Genomic DNA, 12,058 nt, shown 5'->3' on the forward strand with positions numbered 1-12,058 from the left:
GCCCAGAAGCAACTAAAACAAAATGGAAAACCAACAAGATTGTCGATAAAATGATGAAAGAAGAAAACACGTTTTTACAATGGGGGATAAAGCTAAAAGATGAATTGAGACCACCCTACCCAATGCCCTTCCTAAATGTTTCCACTAACGGACTACCCAAACCCACCACATCAGTACTAAAAGGCACCCGCAGCAGGACCCCAGGAGCCAATTTGATCCGCACAGAGGCCACTAACTTGAACACAAGCTCCGAGTACAAAAGCTCAACCTCACCGTCAACTGACCTGAACTTGATGCAAATACTGCGAACAATAATACTAGAGCGCTCCAATTGACAAAGGATGCCCTGCTTACCAACAGTCTTGGGAGAGCAAAGTAAAATCTGCATCTGCATCTGGAACATTAAGGTCTAGCAAATAAGACAGAGGACCTTGAGGTACTAAATTACTTAAAAACATTTGATGTGATTTTGCTCCAGGAAACCTGGGAGGACAAGGCATTTCAGCTCCAGGGGAACACAACACAATTTGTTCCAGCACGGAATGGATCCGACTTTGGCCACCGCTCAGGGGGACTGATGATACTGGCCTCAATAACTACAATAGGAGACATCTTACCAATAGAGGCACACATCAAAGTCCCGAGTGAAATGAAGGCAGTAATGATAACACTCGAGCATAACATGGAACACCAGCAAATCACAATAATTAATACCTATGTGCACCTCAAACAAAAATCAAAAGCTGCAAAAGTATTGGTCAACGAGTTGAAAAGGGTTATAGAAGAGTAGGATGCAGACCACATCATCCTGACAGGAGATTTTAATTTACATCTTATCGGGTCGGGGTCTGAGGACGATCTTGTCCAAGTCCTATCCACAGCATGGGGAATACCGAATCAGAGCCCAGCAAATGTGGGGAAACCAACAAGATGTTCGAAGTACTTGCTCCAAGAACTTGAATATCTAAACATGAGAGCACTGAACTGCTGCTTCAAGGGGGACAGCCCGCCGGTTGCCTCATTTTATTGAACAAAAGCCTCCTCCTACCTAGACTTTACATTTGCAACACTACCCATGTTCAACAAAATCGATTCCTACAAAATAGGCGACAATGAACATAGTGATCACCTACCCCAGGAAGTAACACTAAAAGCAAACACAGTTCACTTATTAGAGGCATGTAAAACAATTAGCACAGAAGCGACCTCAGACCTTAAACGAATAAGGTGCAAACCTAGCAACATCGAGGAAATATCAGCCACCGCAGAAATACTTCACTGCCAAGGAAAATACACCCCAATACTACCCGGGAAAGCATGGGAGAACTTCATAACAACACGGGGAGAAATTTGCCTTCTGGGCAGGAAGGAAAGCGGGAAAATTTGTGGCCACCTCACTCAGGGTGGCAATTAGCCCGGATTCAAAGAATCTAAAATGAACTATCAACCAAACGTTAAGACGGCTTCGCAAAACCCCTCAAAACCTAGATCTGCAAAGCGACCTGCGGAAACAGAAGGCACAAATAAAAAGTAAGAAATGGGATAAAAAAGGTTGGAGAACATAGAATTATGGGCTAAGATACTTTACAAGGCTAAACAAAAGAACAGTGCCAAGTTTTGGAAAACGATCAACAGAGTTCAGCGACCGAACCACCCAGGGATAAACTCCAACATAACAGAAGCAGCTTGGGTAGAATACCTTTTTAGCCACTTTATCAACAATTTGCATAAAGGGGACGAGGTTGATAAAGAACCCTGGATCAAAATAAAGGCTGGGGCATTGCCGATAGGGGTGACGCGACGCACACCCCAGACAAGCAACGCACATCGACTCCATCAGGAGTAGTCAAAAATACCCAGTAGCAGAATCGGCAGCAGGACTTGACTCACCATCATTCAACAATGAAGACTGCTATGAAATAACCGCAAAGCAGATCAAGAGACAAATAGCTAGGGGTAGATTTGCAGAAGCCCCAGGCTCTAACGGAATTCCTCCAATACTCTACAAGTACGATGTAGAATACTGGAGCAAGGTATTAGTACCAGTTTTAAAGGACATAAAAGGCACGATCACAATCCCGGAGTCCTAGAAAGGATCAATAATTAGCCCTGTCTTCAAACAGGGCGACAGGAAAGCAACTATCGATTAATTGCCCTAATCTACATTGAGGCAAAATACTATCTGGGAACAATTTTGGAAGAATTAACATCTTGGGCTTCAGAAAACTCCATCATCCCAATAAATCAAACTGGGTTTTCCCGTGGACAAGGAACAACTACTAACATCATTGCACTTGCGCTGTTGACGGACACAGGCAAAGGGGCAAAGTATCCCTTGTTTCTATGCTTTATAGACTACACAGTAGCCTCCGACCACGTAGATCGCGCCAAACTATGGCAAAAACTGGGCAGCTGGGATACCGAAACCCCTTTTAGACCAGCTGATACTGCTGCACACTGATACCTGGATTAGGATTAAACTTGGAGCAGGGATGCACCTCTCAAGGCGAATCTCCACTTCCAAAGGGCTAAAGCAAGGGTGCGTCTTAGCACCCCTACTCTTCAATCTCTTCCTAGCCGATCTCCCAGGGGACTTGGATAAGTGCACTTCACACACCCCGAAACTGGGTAAAACCTCATTGTCTAATCTGTTATACGCGGATGACCTAGTACTGATAAGTCGGACCCCCATCGGCCTACAACACCTCCTGATTACCACCAACAGCTTCTCCCAACGCAACGCCCTAAAAATATACCTTAATAAAACAAAAATCATGGCAATAAATTATCGCAAAAGAAAAAAAATCAACTGGTACTTAGACGGGCAATGTCTGCATCAGACAACCAGCTATAAATACCTACGAATCTTGCTGGACCACAAAGGCTCTTTAAACCCCAGCTGGAGACCCTACGTAGGAAGGGCACCATGACCTACCTAGCAATGAAGCCCCTGAAAAAAATGCTTCCTGATCTACAACCAGCACTAACGTATGGGAGCGAATCGTTAAAAGGGAGAGACGCTGTGGCATTGGACAAAGTAATAGCCAACACATACAGAGCTATTTTTCACCTCCCAAAATACTTCTCACCCCCCCAAATACGCTTAGAGTTTGGGCTTCAAAAACAATCACTGGAAAGGCGAGGCGCATACATAAAAAGCTGGCACAAGATACGTAGCGCAGAGGCAGGTTCAGTAAATTCGCACCTCTGGAGCGAGCTGTCTCGCTATGAAAAATCACCTGCTAGGAAGTACCAGTTTGACTCCCTAAAGCTTTTGAGACTGTCCAATCTTTCGGAAACATCCACAGACTACCAGAATTTCAAAAGACTGTGACAAAGGTAACAAAAAAGGTATCCGTTCTAGAAGACAATGCAGCACCAGCCAAAAGGGCTCATGGTTGGACAGCGCTTAGCGACTATGAAGTTCTCAAACCACAATCCTTCTTGAAAGTGGGAGTCAAAACGAGGACAAAAGAAAAATTCCTAATATTGTGACTGGGCATCTTACTGCCTCTCCCACGCCTTCCGCCATGGGAAAGGAGATCAGGACCGCAGTCCTGCCGTTTATGCGGAAGTGGAAATTAGATTCTTTTGCACGTCATCTGCATCTGCCCAAATTTAAAGGACATAGGAAGAACCCTACTTCGAACGACATCAGGAGCTGCAGGCAGTAAAACTGTGCTTTAACCCGGCTGAGACACAGTTAAACTGCCGACTCACAAAATTCTTTGACATATTAACTATGAGACTCAAACATGCATCGTAAGTGGACATCGGCTAGATAAAAATAGCTGGGCTGATCTGTCACTGTTGCTTGTCCTGGCAAGCTTTTGCCACTGCACATTATGGACACACAAATAGAAACTGATTCGATGAAGATTGTAAGCACAAAAAGCATACATTTTAATAGGAGATATAACGATGGTTGCTTAAATTGGCACAGCGCCCGTTAGCCAGCTCTCCTTGATGCACAATGCACTTTAGAATTGTTGAAGAGCGCAGTGTCTAAATGCGAGTTTAAATATAATGCACTTTGATGACCGTTCAACACTGCTTTCACTCATTGAATTACCATGGAATTTTATTATCATGTGTATGCAACGGTTTTACTTAATCACGCATAATAAACTTAACTTACGTTTTCAGGTTGTGGGTCGTGGAAATGACCAAGTGGCCATAAGCTCTAAATTTGAGACCCGGGAGGATATTGGTGAGAATATTTACTGTTTTTGTTTGCATTTTGATGATATTTTTATGTTATTTTGGTATGTTGTTGTGATTTCTCTTTTTTTGTCCTTCTTAACAAGAGATTGGGGGGACATTGATCTTACCTCTTCTATCAGGACTAGAACGGCATTCCAGACTTCCTATTACACATTTACCAGCATGCTTCATCCTTGCTCTAAGAAATGCATAACTAACATTAATTTCAATAATAACGGTAGCCTCTTTCCTATAGGTGTAACTCTATTTCATGTCTATACGATGGCTAGCCTACCTTGAACCCCAGGAAGATCTTCTATAGCCACATCTATTCACCAAAGGCCATTTCTGCCTGATCCTTTGTAAACTTGTGTATGTCAAATTAGGAGTGCCACCAAAGGAAGTTCTTGCTGTGCCACTACTGTTCTATAATGACTTTCATTTGCCTAACATACCTGCTAGTTCTACATTTCTTGATGTAGTTAGATGAGAGAAATTAATTATACACCTAATAGTTTCTTCTTTACGTGGGCGCAGAGCAATAACTGCCCGGTCTGGCACACATTTTCACCAAAAAGTCATTGGGCCAAATTAAATACGTTATTTCAAATGCTCTACAAAAGAAATCATAAAAGTACACTCCTTCACTCTAATGCCAACATAGGTTCAGAAGTCAGTAATCAGCAAATAAGATTTTCACTTGTTTCTGAATAGAAAAGTAAAAGATCAATCGAATATTTCGAAAAGAAACCAGACACAAGGAAAACTCTTTTTCTAGGGAAATTATCAGGAATATTTTAAGGGCATATCAAATCTTGTTTATATGGAGCATCAATACAAATCATAAAAGCACAAGCATTTTAAAAAATATTGAAAGAAAAATCTAAACAAACATAAGATTTGGAAAAAAACTAGCATCAAACACGGAGAGAGCACAATGACAGCACGAAGTCTACATAAAGCACAGTTATAATCGGGGCCTTTTAATGATTGTGTTTGCCAGCGTCGAAGGGCATGCTTAAGAAAAGTAACCACGCCTACGCAAACTTCCAGGGTGAGGAGCTTCTGCAGGAATAAAAGTGCAGTGATGTGTCTAGAGACAAAGGCACATTTGAGGAGCAGGATTAAAACGATCTAGTAAAACAGCAGTAATACCTGCAAAAAATACAGAATCCCAGTGTTTGCAGGGAGTGCTCATCACAAGGACAAACCAAGTTAATGTTGGGGTCATACCGGCCCCAGAGGTAATGAAAACTGGGTTTTATTCTGACCCAGCCAACATCTGGTCAGTACGAACCTATCCCAAGTTTTAGGCACCATCTCCATGTATGGTACTAACCCAAGGGTGGTTTAACTAACAACAACTCCCTAATGGCAGGCTTTTTCAGCTCAAGTAGTTCTCTTCCCCCTTCTAAAGTTTCAATCCAGCTTATATCTCTCGTGGTGATGTTGACTGGCGGGGAAAAGTTATCAGGTCTGCCTAGTTTGCTACAGGTAGGGGAAACAAGGGAGGCTTGGGTCCTGTCACTACTCTGCCTGAACCACTCAAATATATACAACAAAACATTGGCCGAATAGGTTATTTTCTGAATCCTTAAATGTGAGCTTAGACCAAAAATTCTAAGTTCATGTGATTTATTTCACATCACTTGTAACTTATTTCATACATACGTACATCAACAATAATTAATGTCATAAGGTAGATAACACATTATTCAGTATACCATACTTATGAGAATGTGCCACAGTCCGACATTACAAGTGAAAAACATAAATAATGTACATGTGAAAAAACATGTGAAAAATCATAAGCGCCAATCAAATCAAAAGTGTCCTACAAATATCCTACACATAACCAGTCCATATTTGACACGTAAAACACAGGCGGTCCCTATGACAGTGCCAGTTGTCCTGCCTGTGTGTGGGGCAAAGAACTACGCAATTAACACAGTGGTTGTCTGTCCATTGGGAAAGAATTCTCTTCTAGACAATTTCCATTCAGCAACCCATGGCTCATTCGCCTTTGCCCAGATGTCAACGCGTTTCAAACCCAGATTGATTCACGGGTTTTTCTCAGGACTCGGACTGGGGATCAATGACTAAAAAAAACAAAAATTAAAAAACGCGGCGTCAATGAAGATAGACCCCTTGTGTTTTTGGTTACAATATTATGAATATTGCCAATTCAAAAGTACCTGTTGTAATAGATGCCCAGACGTTTATATATTGTAAATTGTAGCGCCAGTGGAGCACTTCTCCATTATTTACAGGAGCTGTTGGGACAGAAATCAATCGTAGAAGCTCAGCCATGAAGGGATATCGTACATGTGGGGGTAACTCAAATTACTGAACAGTGAGGGAATCGTACCTTCTCTACTTGTCAAGGATATTCACTGTCCATTTCCAATAAGCGTCTGCACGTGCCGGGAAGAAATTCCATGAATTCAATGAGGCAAGGTTCCTCTGTAGAAGAAAAGGCTATTTTTAGTGGTGTACATAGGGGTCCTAGTGTGAGCGTGCTGCCGCTGGAGTTCGTGTGTGTTCAGGCACTCGAGGCATGCTATCAAGTCAGTTCTGATAGAACGCGGGCAGTTAAATACCCCAGATATGTATATGTTATCTAGCGCACCACGCATCAGTACCCCAATCGCTCTTGCAATGCGGTACCTGCTCGTACTCGCACCGCGTATGTCACTTGCCTTCTATTTTTCGAAACGGAGATATCCTTTAGAGTCTCGGCGTGTTGCTCGACCGCTGCAGCTCAGGAGAGGAGAAGCCTACTGGTCACACTTTTAAATTCGGAAGACCCGGACTGGAATTTCCACCCCCACTGCATATTGGGTTATGTAGTTTGTTACATCTGCAAATGTGTAATTTCTGAGAGTTCGTTGAGCCCACGGATGGCAGTGTCAAACTTCATTATTAGATAGGCTTCCTTTCTTGCTAGCTGAATCGCCGGATCACCACCCCTGGAAGAGGTTTTAATGGCTGCAATACAGTCCATATAAAATCGTGTTGTGTGTGATTCATCGCAACAAAGTGATCCACCAATGGGGCAGCAGCTGTCTTTTTTTATAGCCTGGAGCGGTGTTGGACACTTCGTTGGCGCACCTCCTGGCTCGTTTTGCCAATATATACTTTCTTGCAAGGGCAGATGATGGCATAATCGACGTTCTTTGACTTGCAATTTGTGAAATCATTGTGTCGCCAACATTTTTGTCCATCAGTGAATAATGTTCCTTCGATCGTAGACCCGCATGCGGGACATGTGCCACATTTGTGATGACCTTGTATTGGCTGGAGGTTAAACATGGTGGTACGCAGGTTGTCTTTTTTTATTAAAGGCAAGGCAGAGCTGATGATTTGCTGGCCGATGCTGCGGTTCTTCTTGAGAGCGAACAGTGGTGGGCCAATATCTGGGATGGCGCCCTCAATCAAATGCCAGTTGTTAAGAATGATTTTCTTCATCGGCTGAGTGTGTGGTCTGAATGTGGACACACAGACCATCCGTTGTGTTGTTATTTTAGACTTCTTCATCAGAAGGTGTTCCCTCGGTGTCCACCAAGCTCTTTTCAATGAATGGCTCAAAAGTTTCCGAGGATAGCCTCTATCCCCCAGTTTCTTGGCCTGGACTTCTGAGTGAAATTCAAAGTCCTCTCTCCGGGAGCAATTACGCCTAATTCTTAAGAATTGCCCGTATGGCAGATTATTCTTCAGACTCCTGGGGTGGTAACTCCAATAATGAAGGGCATTATTCTTGTTCGTAGGTTTAGTGTGAAGGGTAGTTATTAATTTACCGTCAACTGATTTTACCTCTACGTCCAGGAATGCCAGATTTTTGGTGTTGTACGTTAGGCTGAATTTTATATCGAGGCTACGGTTGTTAAGCCGTTCATGAAACTCCTTTAGCATTGAGACTGGGCTTTCCCAGCTGCACCACATATTGTCGATGTACCTGTACCATTGTTTTGTATGGCCACTGTATGGGTTGTTTTGGTGCACAAATCTTTGTTCATATTGTGCCATGTGCAACACGGCCATTTCTGGAGCGAAGGGACAACCCATGGCTGTCCCCTTCACTTGTAGAAAGAACTCATCTTCAAATTTAAAGAAATTGCGGCGTAGTGCAAATGATGCAAGCTTCAAGATGAATTCCGTAGGGACCCGATGTGGTCTGGGTTTTGATTCTAGATATACTTCAATGGCGTCTAGCCCATCTTGTTGGGGAATTTGTGTATACAAGGATGCTACGTCCATTGTCACCAAGATGTGAATGTTGGGATCAAAGCTGAAGCCCTCGATTTTATTTATAAAATCCATGGTATCCCGCAAATAGGAGGGAACCTCGGGCAAGAATGGCTTTTAAAACACATCTACATACTTGGACACTGGTTCCAGTATAGAATCACATCCAGACACGATTGGACGGCCTGGTGGATTTGATGCATCTTTATGAACCTTTGGTAAGAAGTACAGTTGTGGTATTCAAGGATGTTTTTTAATCAGGTACTCAGATTCTTTTGGTCCAAGGATTCCTTGTTCAGTTGCTTCTGTAACTGCTGTCAGAATTTCATGCATAATCTCTTTGGAGTAATCCTGTGTTAAACGCCGGTACCATTGTTGGTTGTACACATGGTTTCTACCCTCTGTGTGGTACGCTTCCCTAGAACATGAAACAACAGCCCCGCCCTTATCCGCTGGCTTGATAATTGCGACATGTTGGTTTTTTAGTGTCTTTATGGCTTCTTTTTGGGCCTGCGAGATGTTAGGTTTTATATGTAGTCGCTTCTTTTCCAGGGCTTTGAGGGATGATAGTACTGTGTGTTCAAAAGAGATAATGTCCCTATGAATACTGTTAGGAGGTAGGCAGAAGCTCGATCTGTTGCGTAATCCTGATGCCTCAGGTTGCTTGTTGTCTTCTCTGTCCATAAAATATGCTCTCAGTCGGATGTTACGGAATAATTCCATAATTTCCATTTTGACCTTGTCGAAATCCATGGTAACTCCAGGTACAAAAGAAAGCCCAAGTTCTAGGACCTCAACCTCTTCTTTAGATAAAGATCTATTTGTAAGGTTCATTATAGGTGATTTATTTATGACTTGTAATGTTGTCTCCGCGTTGTCATCTCCCATTGTTGGGGCTTGAATCTGCCTCTGGGTTTCTGTTGGCCTGCCCCTAAAAAAGGCCTCTTCTGTTGGTTCCTGTTGGAAGGGCCTTCTCTTCTACAGAGGAACCTTGTCTCATTGAATTCACAAAATTTCATCCCGGCATGTGCAGCCACTTATTGGAAATGGACAGTGAATATCCTTGGCAAGTAGAGAAGGTACGATTCCCTCACTGTTTAGTCATTTGAGTTACCCCCACATGTAAGATATCCCTTCATGGCTGAGCTTCTACGATTGATTTCTGTCCCAACAGCTCCTGTAAATAATGGAGAACTGCTCCACTGGCGCTACAATTTACAATATATAAACGTCTGGGCATCCATTACAACAGGTACTTTTGAATTGGCAATATTTATAATATTGTAACCAAAAACACAAGGGGTCTTTATCTTTATTGACGCCACGAATGTAATTTTTGTTTTATTAGTCACTGATCCCCAGTCCAAGTCCTGAGGAAAACTCCTGAATCAATCTGGGTTTGAAACGCGTTGACATCTGGGCAAAGGCGAATGAGCCTTGGGTTGCTGAATGGAAATTGGCTAGAAGAGAATTCTTTCCCAATGGACAGACAACCACTGTGTTAATTGCGTAGTTCTTTGCCCTATACACAGGCAGGTCAACTGGAACGGTCATAGGGACCGCTTGTGTTTTATGTGTCAAATATGGACTGGTTATGTGTAGGATATTTGTAGGACACTTTTGATTTGATTGGTGCTTATGATTTTTCACATGTTTTTTCACATGTACATTATTGATGTTTTTCACTTGTAATGTCGAACTGTGGCACATTCTCATAAGTATGGTATACTGAATAATGTGTTATCTGCCTTATGACATTAATGATTGTTGATGTATATATGTATGAAATAAGCCACAAGTGATGTGAAATAAATCAAATGAACTTCGAATTTTTGGTCTAAGCTCACATTTAAGGATTCAGCAAATAACCTATTCGGCCAATAGTTTGCTACAGGTGGCATTATTATACCAGGGGATGTGGGGACACTTGGGACATGAGAGGCAGTCCCGGATGATCTGCCTGTTCAAAGAGGCTTCAGGGTTATGTCATATGAAGCACTACAACAACAGCGGGGCCAAGGGGGGGGGGGGCGCTAGAGAGCGCGCGGCCAAGATGGCTGTGCCTGCGTGAAGCTCCCGAGCAACGGAGCCGTTCTCCTCTGATTCTCCTGCCCGGGGTGTGCTACGGAGCTGCTGAGGCTGCCTGCTCCTGCCCGTGAGGCCCCGGCGCTCCTGTGGGGCCTGAAGTGAAGGCGGGGGCGGCCTCTGCCTGCGTGCCGCCCCCTTGGGGACCTGCCTGGCGAGCGGTGCGGGGAGCGCTGGAGGCGGCGTCCGGCCACGGGAATCACCCTACGCCGCGGCCTGCCACGAGGCGGCAGGGCCGCGCGGCGAGGTGCAGACCGTCAGCGGGAGGACTGGGGACTCGCGAGGGACTCCCCTGCAGCGACGGTACACAGGGTGTCTGGTGATCGGCTGTGTCGTGCTGACGATCGTCTATGTCGTGACCCTGCCTGTCTCAGCACACCGAGCCTGCAGGAGCCTGCCGCGGTGGACGGCGGTGGCGGCCATGACGGCCGGAGGCGATGGAGGTGGACATGGAGCCTGCGGCGCCCGGGAGCCCGGTGAGTGACCTGGTGTGGCGGAACCCACTCTGGGTGTGAGGCTGTGGACGGACACCTGGTGAGCGCCTGGCTGCTGCCCCTTGGGGGCGAAGCGGATTGTTGTGGTGGCGGAGGCGACCCTGGCGGCCGTGCTGTGACCCTACAAACTACACCGATCGGCCGGGATCAGGGTGAGGAACCTGGGGAGCTGACCGCTTGCCTGCTGCTGGACGCGTTGGGGTGGTCGATGCGGACTCGGTGGAGTGCGGCCTGGAGGACCTTGGCTACCGGTTGCCCACTGCTCGCGGCGCACCTCCCCCGCCGGCGGCGCTGCCCTGCGCCCTGACACCCCTGGTGCTGGCCCGACTCGTGGCAGTGGGACTGGGCCCCTTTGATAACAGCGTCTGGAGGTGCCTGGAGCCACGGTCGGCCTCGTGCACCACTGAGCCCTCTGAATGCCATCGGCGCAGCAACTGGCCATGGGGCGGCTTCGGAACAAGCAGGCCGAGACCAGACTGAGGGCGGACGGCCCTGACGCGACGCCGGGGCGCTCTGCTGGGACTGTGGCACCGCCTGCATCGACCCTGGAGGCCAAAATGGACGCCATGCTGGCAGCGGTCGACCGACTGGGCAACACGCTGGAACAAACTCGAACCTCCCTGGAGTCCCGGATTGACAAAGTCACGGTTGACTTCACCTTGCTCCACGCGGACCATCGCAAGCTGGCGGACACCGTTGCCGGTCACAGTCAGGCGCTACAGGATGTGCAGCCGATAGTGCGCAATCACTCTGCCACCTTGCAGGACCTGATAGACCGCGTTAACATTCTCGAGGACCGTGCGGAGGATGCGGAGGGCCGCTCTCGGCGCCAGAACATACGAGTCGTGGGCCTGGTGGAGGGCGAGGAAGGGCGACGACCAGAGCAGTTTGTTGAAGATTGGCTGCGGGACATCCTGCCCCCAGGAGTGCTCTCCCCACAGTTCGTGGTGGAACGGGCGCACAGAGTACCGATGCGAAGGCCTGTCCCTGGAGCCCGGCCGCGTCCTTTCCTGTTTCGCCTCCTCAACTAC

General features: G+C 45.9%; 1 protein-coding gene across 1 annotated transcript in view; it reads left to right on the plus strand.

Moving 5' to 3' along the window:
* ERCC2 (ERCC excision repair 2, TFIIH core complex helicase subunit) overlaps positions 1 to 12,058 on the plus strand; it is a 1,160,844-nt gene that overhangs the window by 696,111 nt on the left and 452,675 nt on the right. The window contains exon 17 of the mRNA XM_085625578.1: positions 4,147 to 4,210. Coding sequence (XP_085481704.1) covers positions 4,147 to 4,210 — 64 coding nt within the window. The remainder of the gene's footprint in view (positions 1 to 4,146; positions 4,211 to 12,058) is intronic.

The sequence above is a fragment of the Triturus cristatus genome, chromosome 9 (genome assembly GCF_964204655.1).
Source record: "Triturus cristatus chromosome 9, aTriCri1.1, whole genome shotgun sequence".
NCBI lineage: Eukaryota > Metazoa > Chordata > Amphibia > Caudata > Salamandridae > Triturus > Triturus cristatus.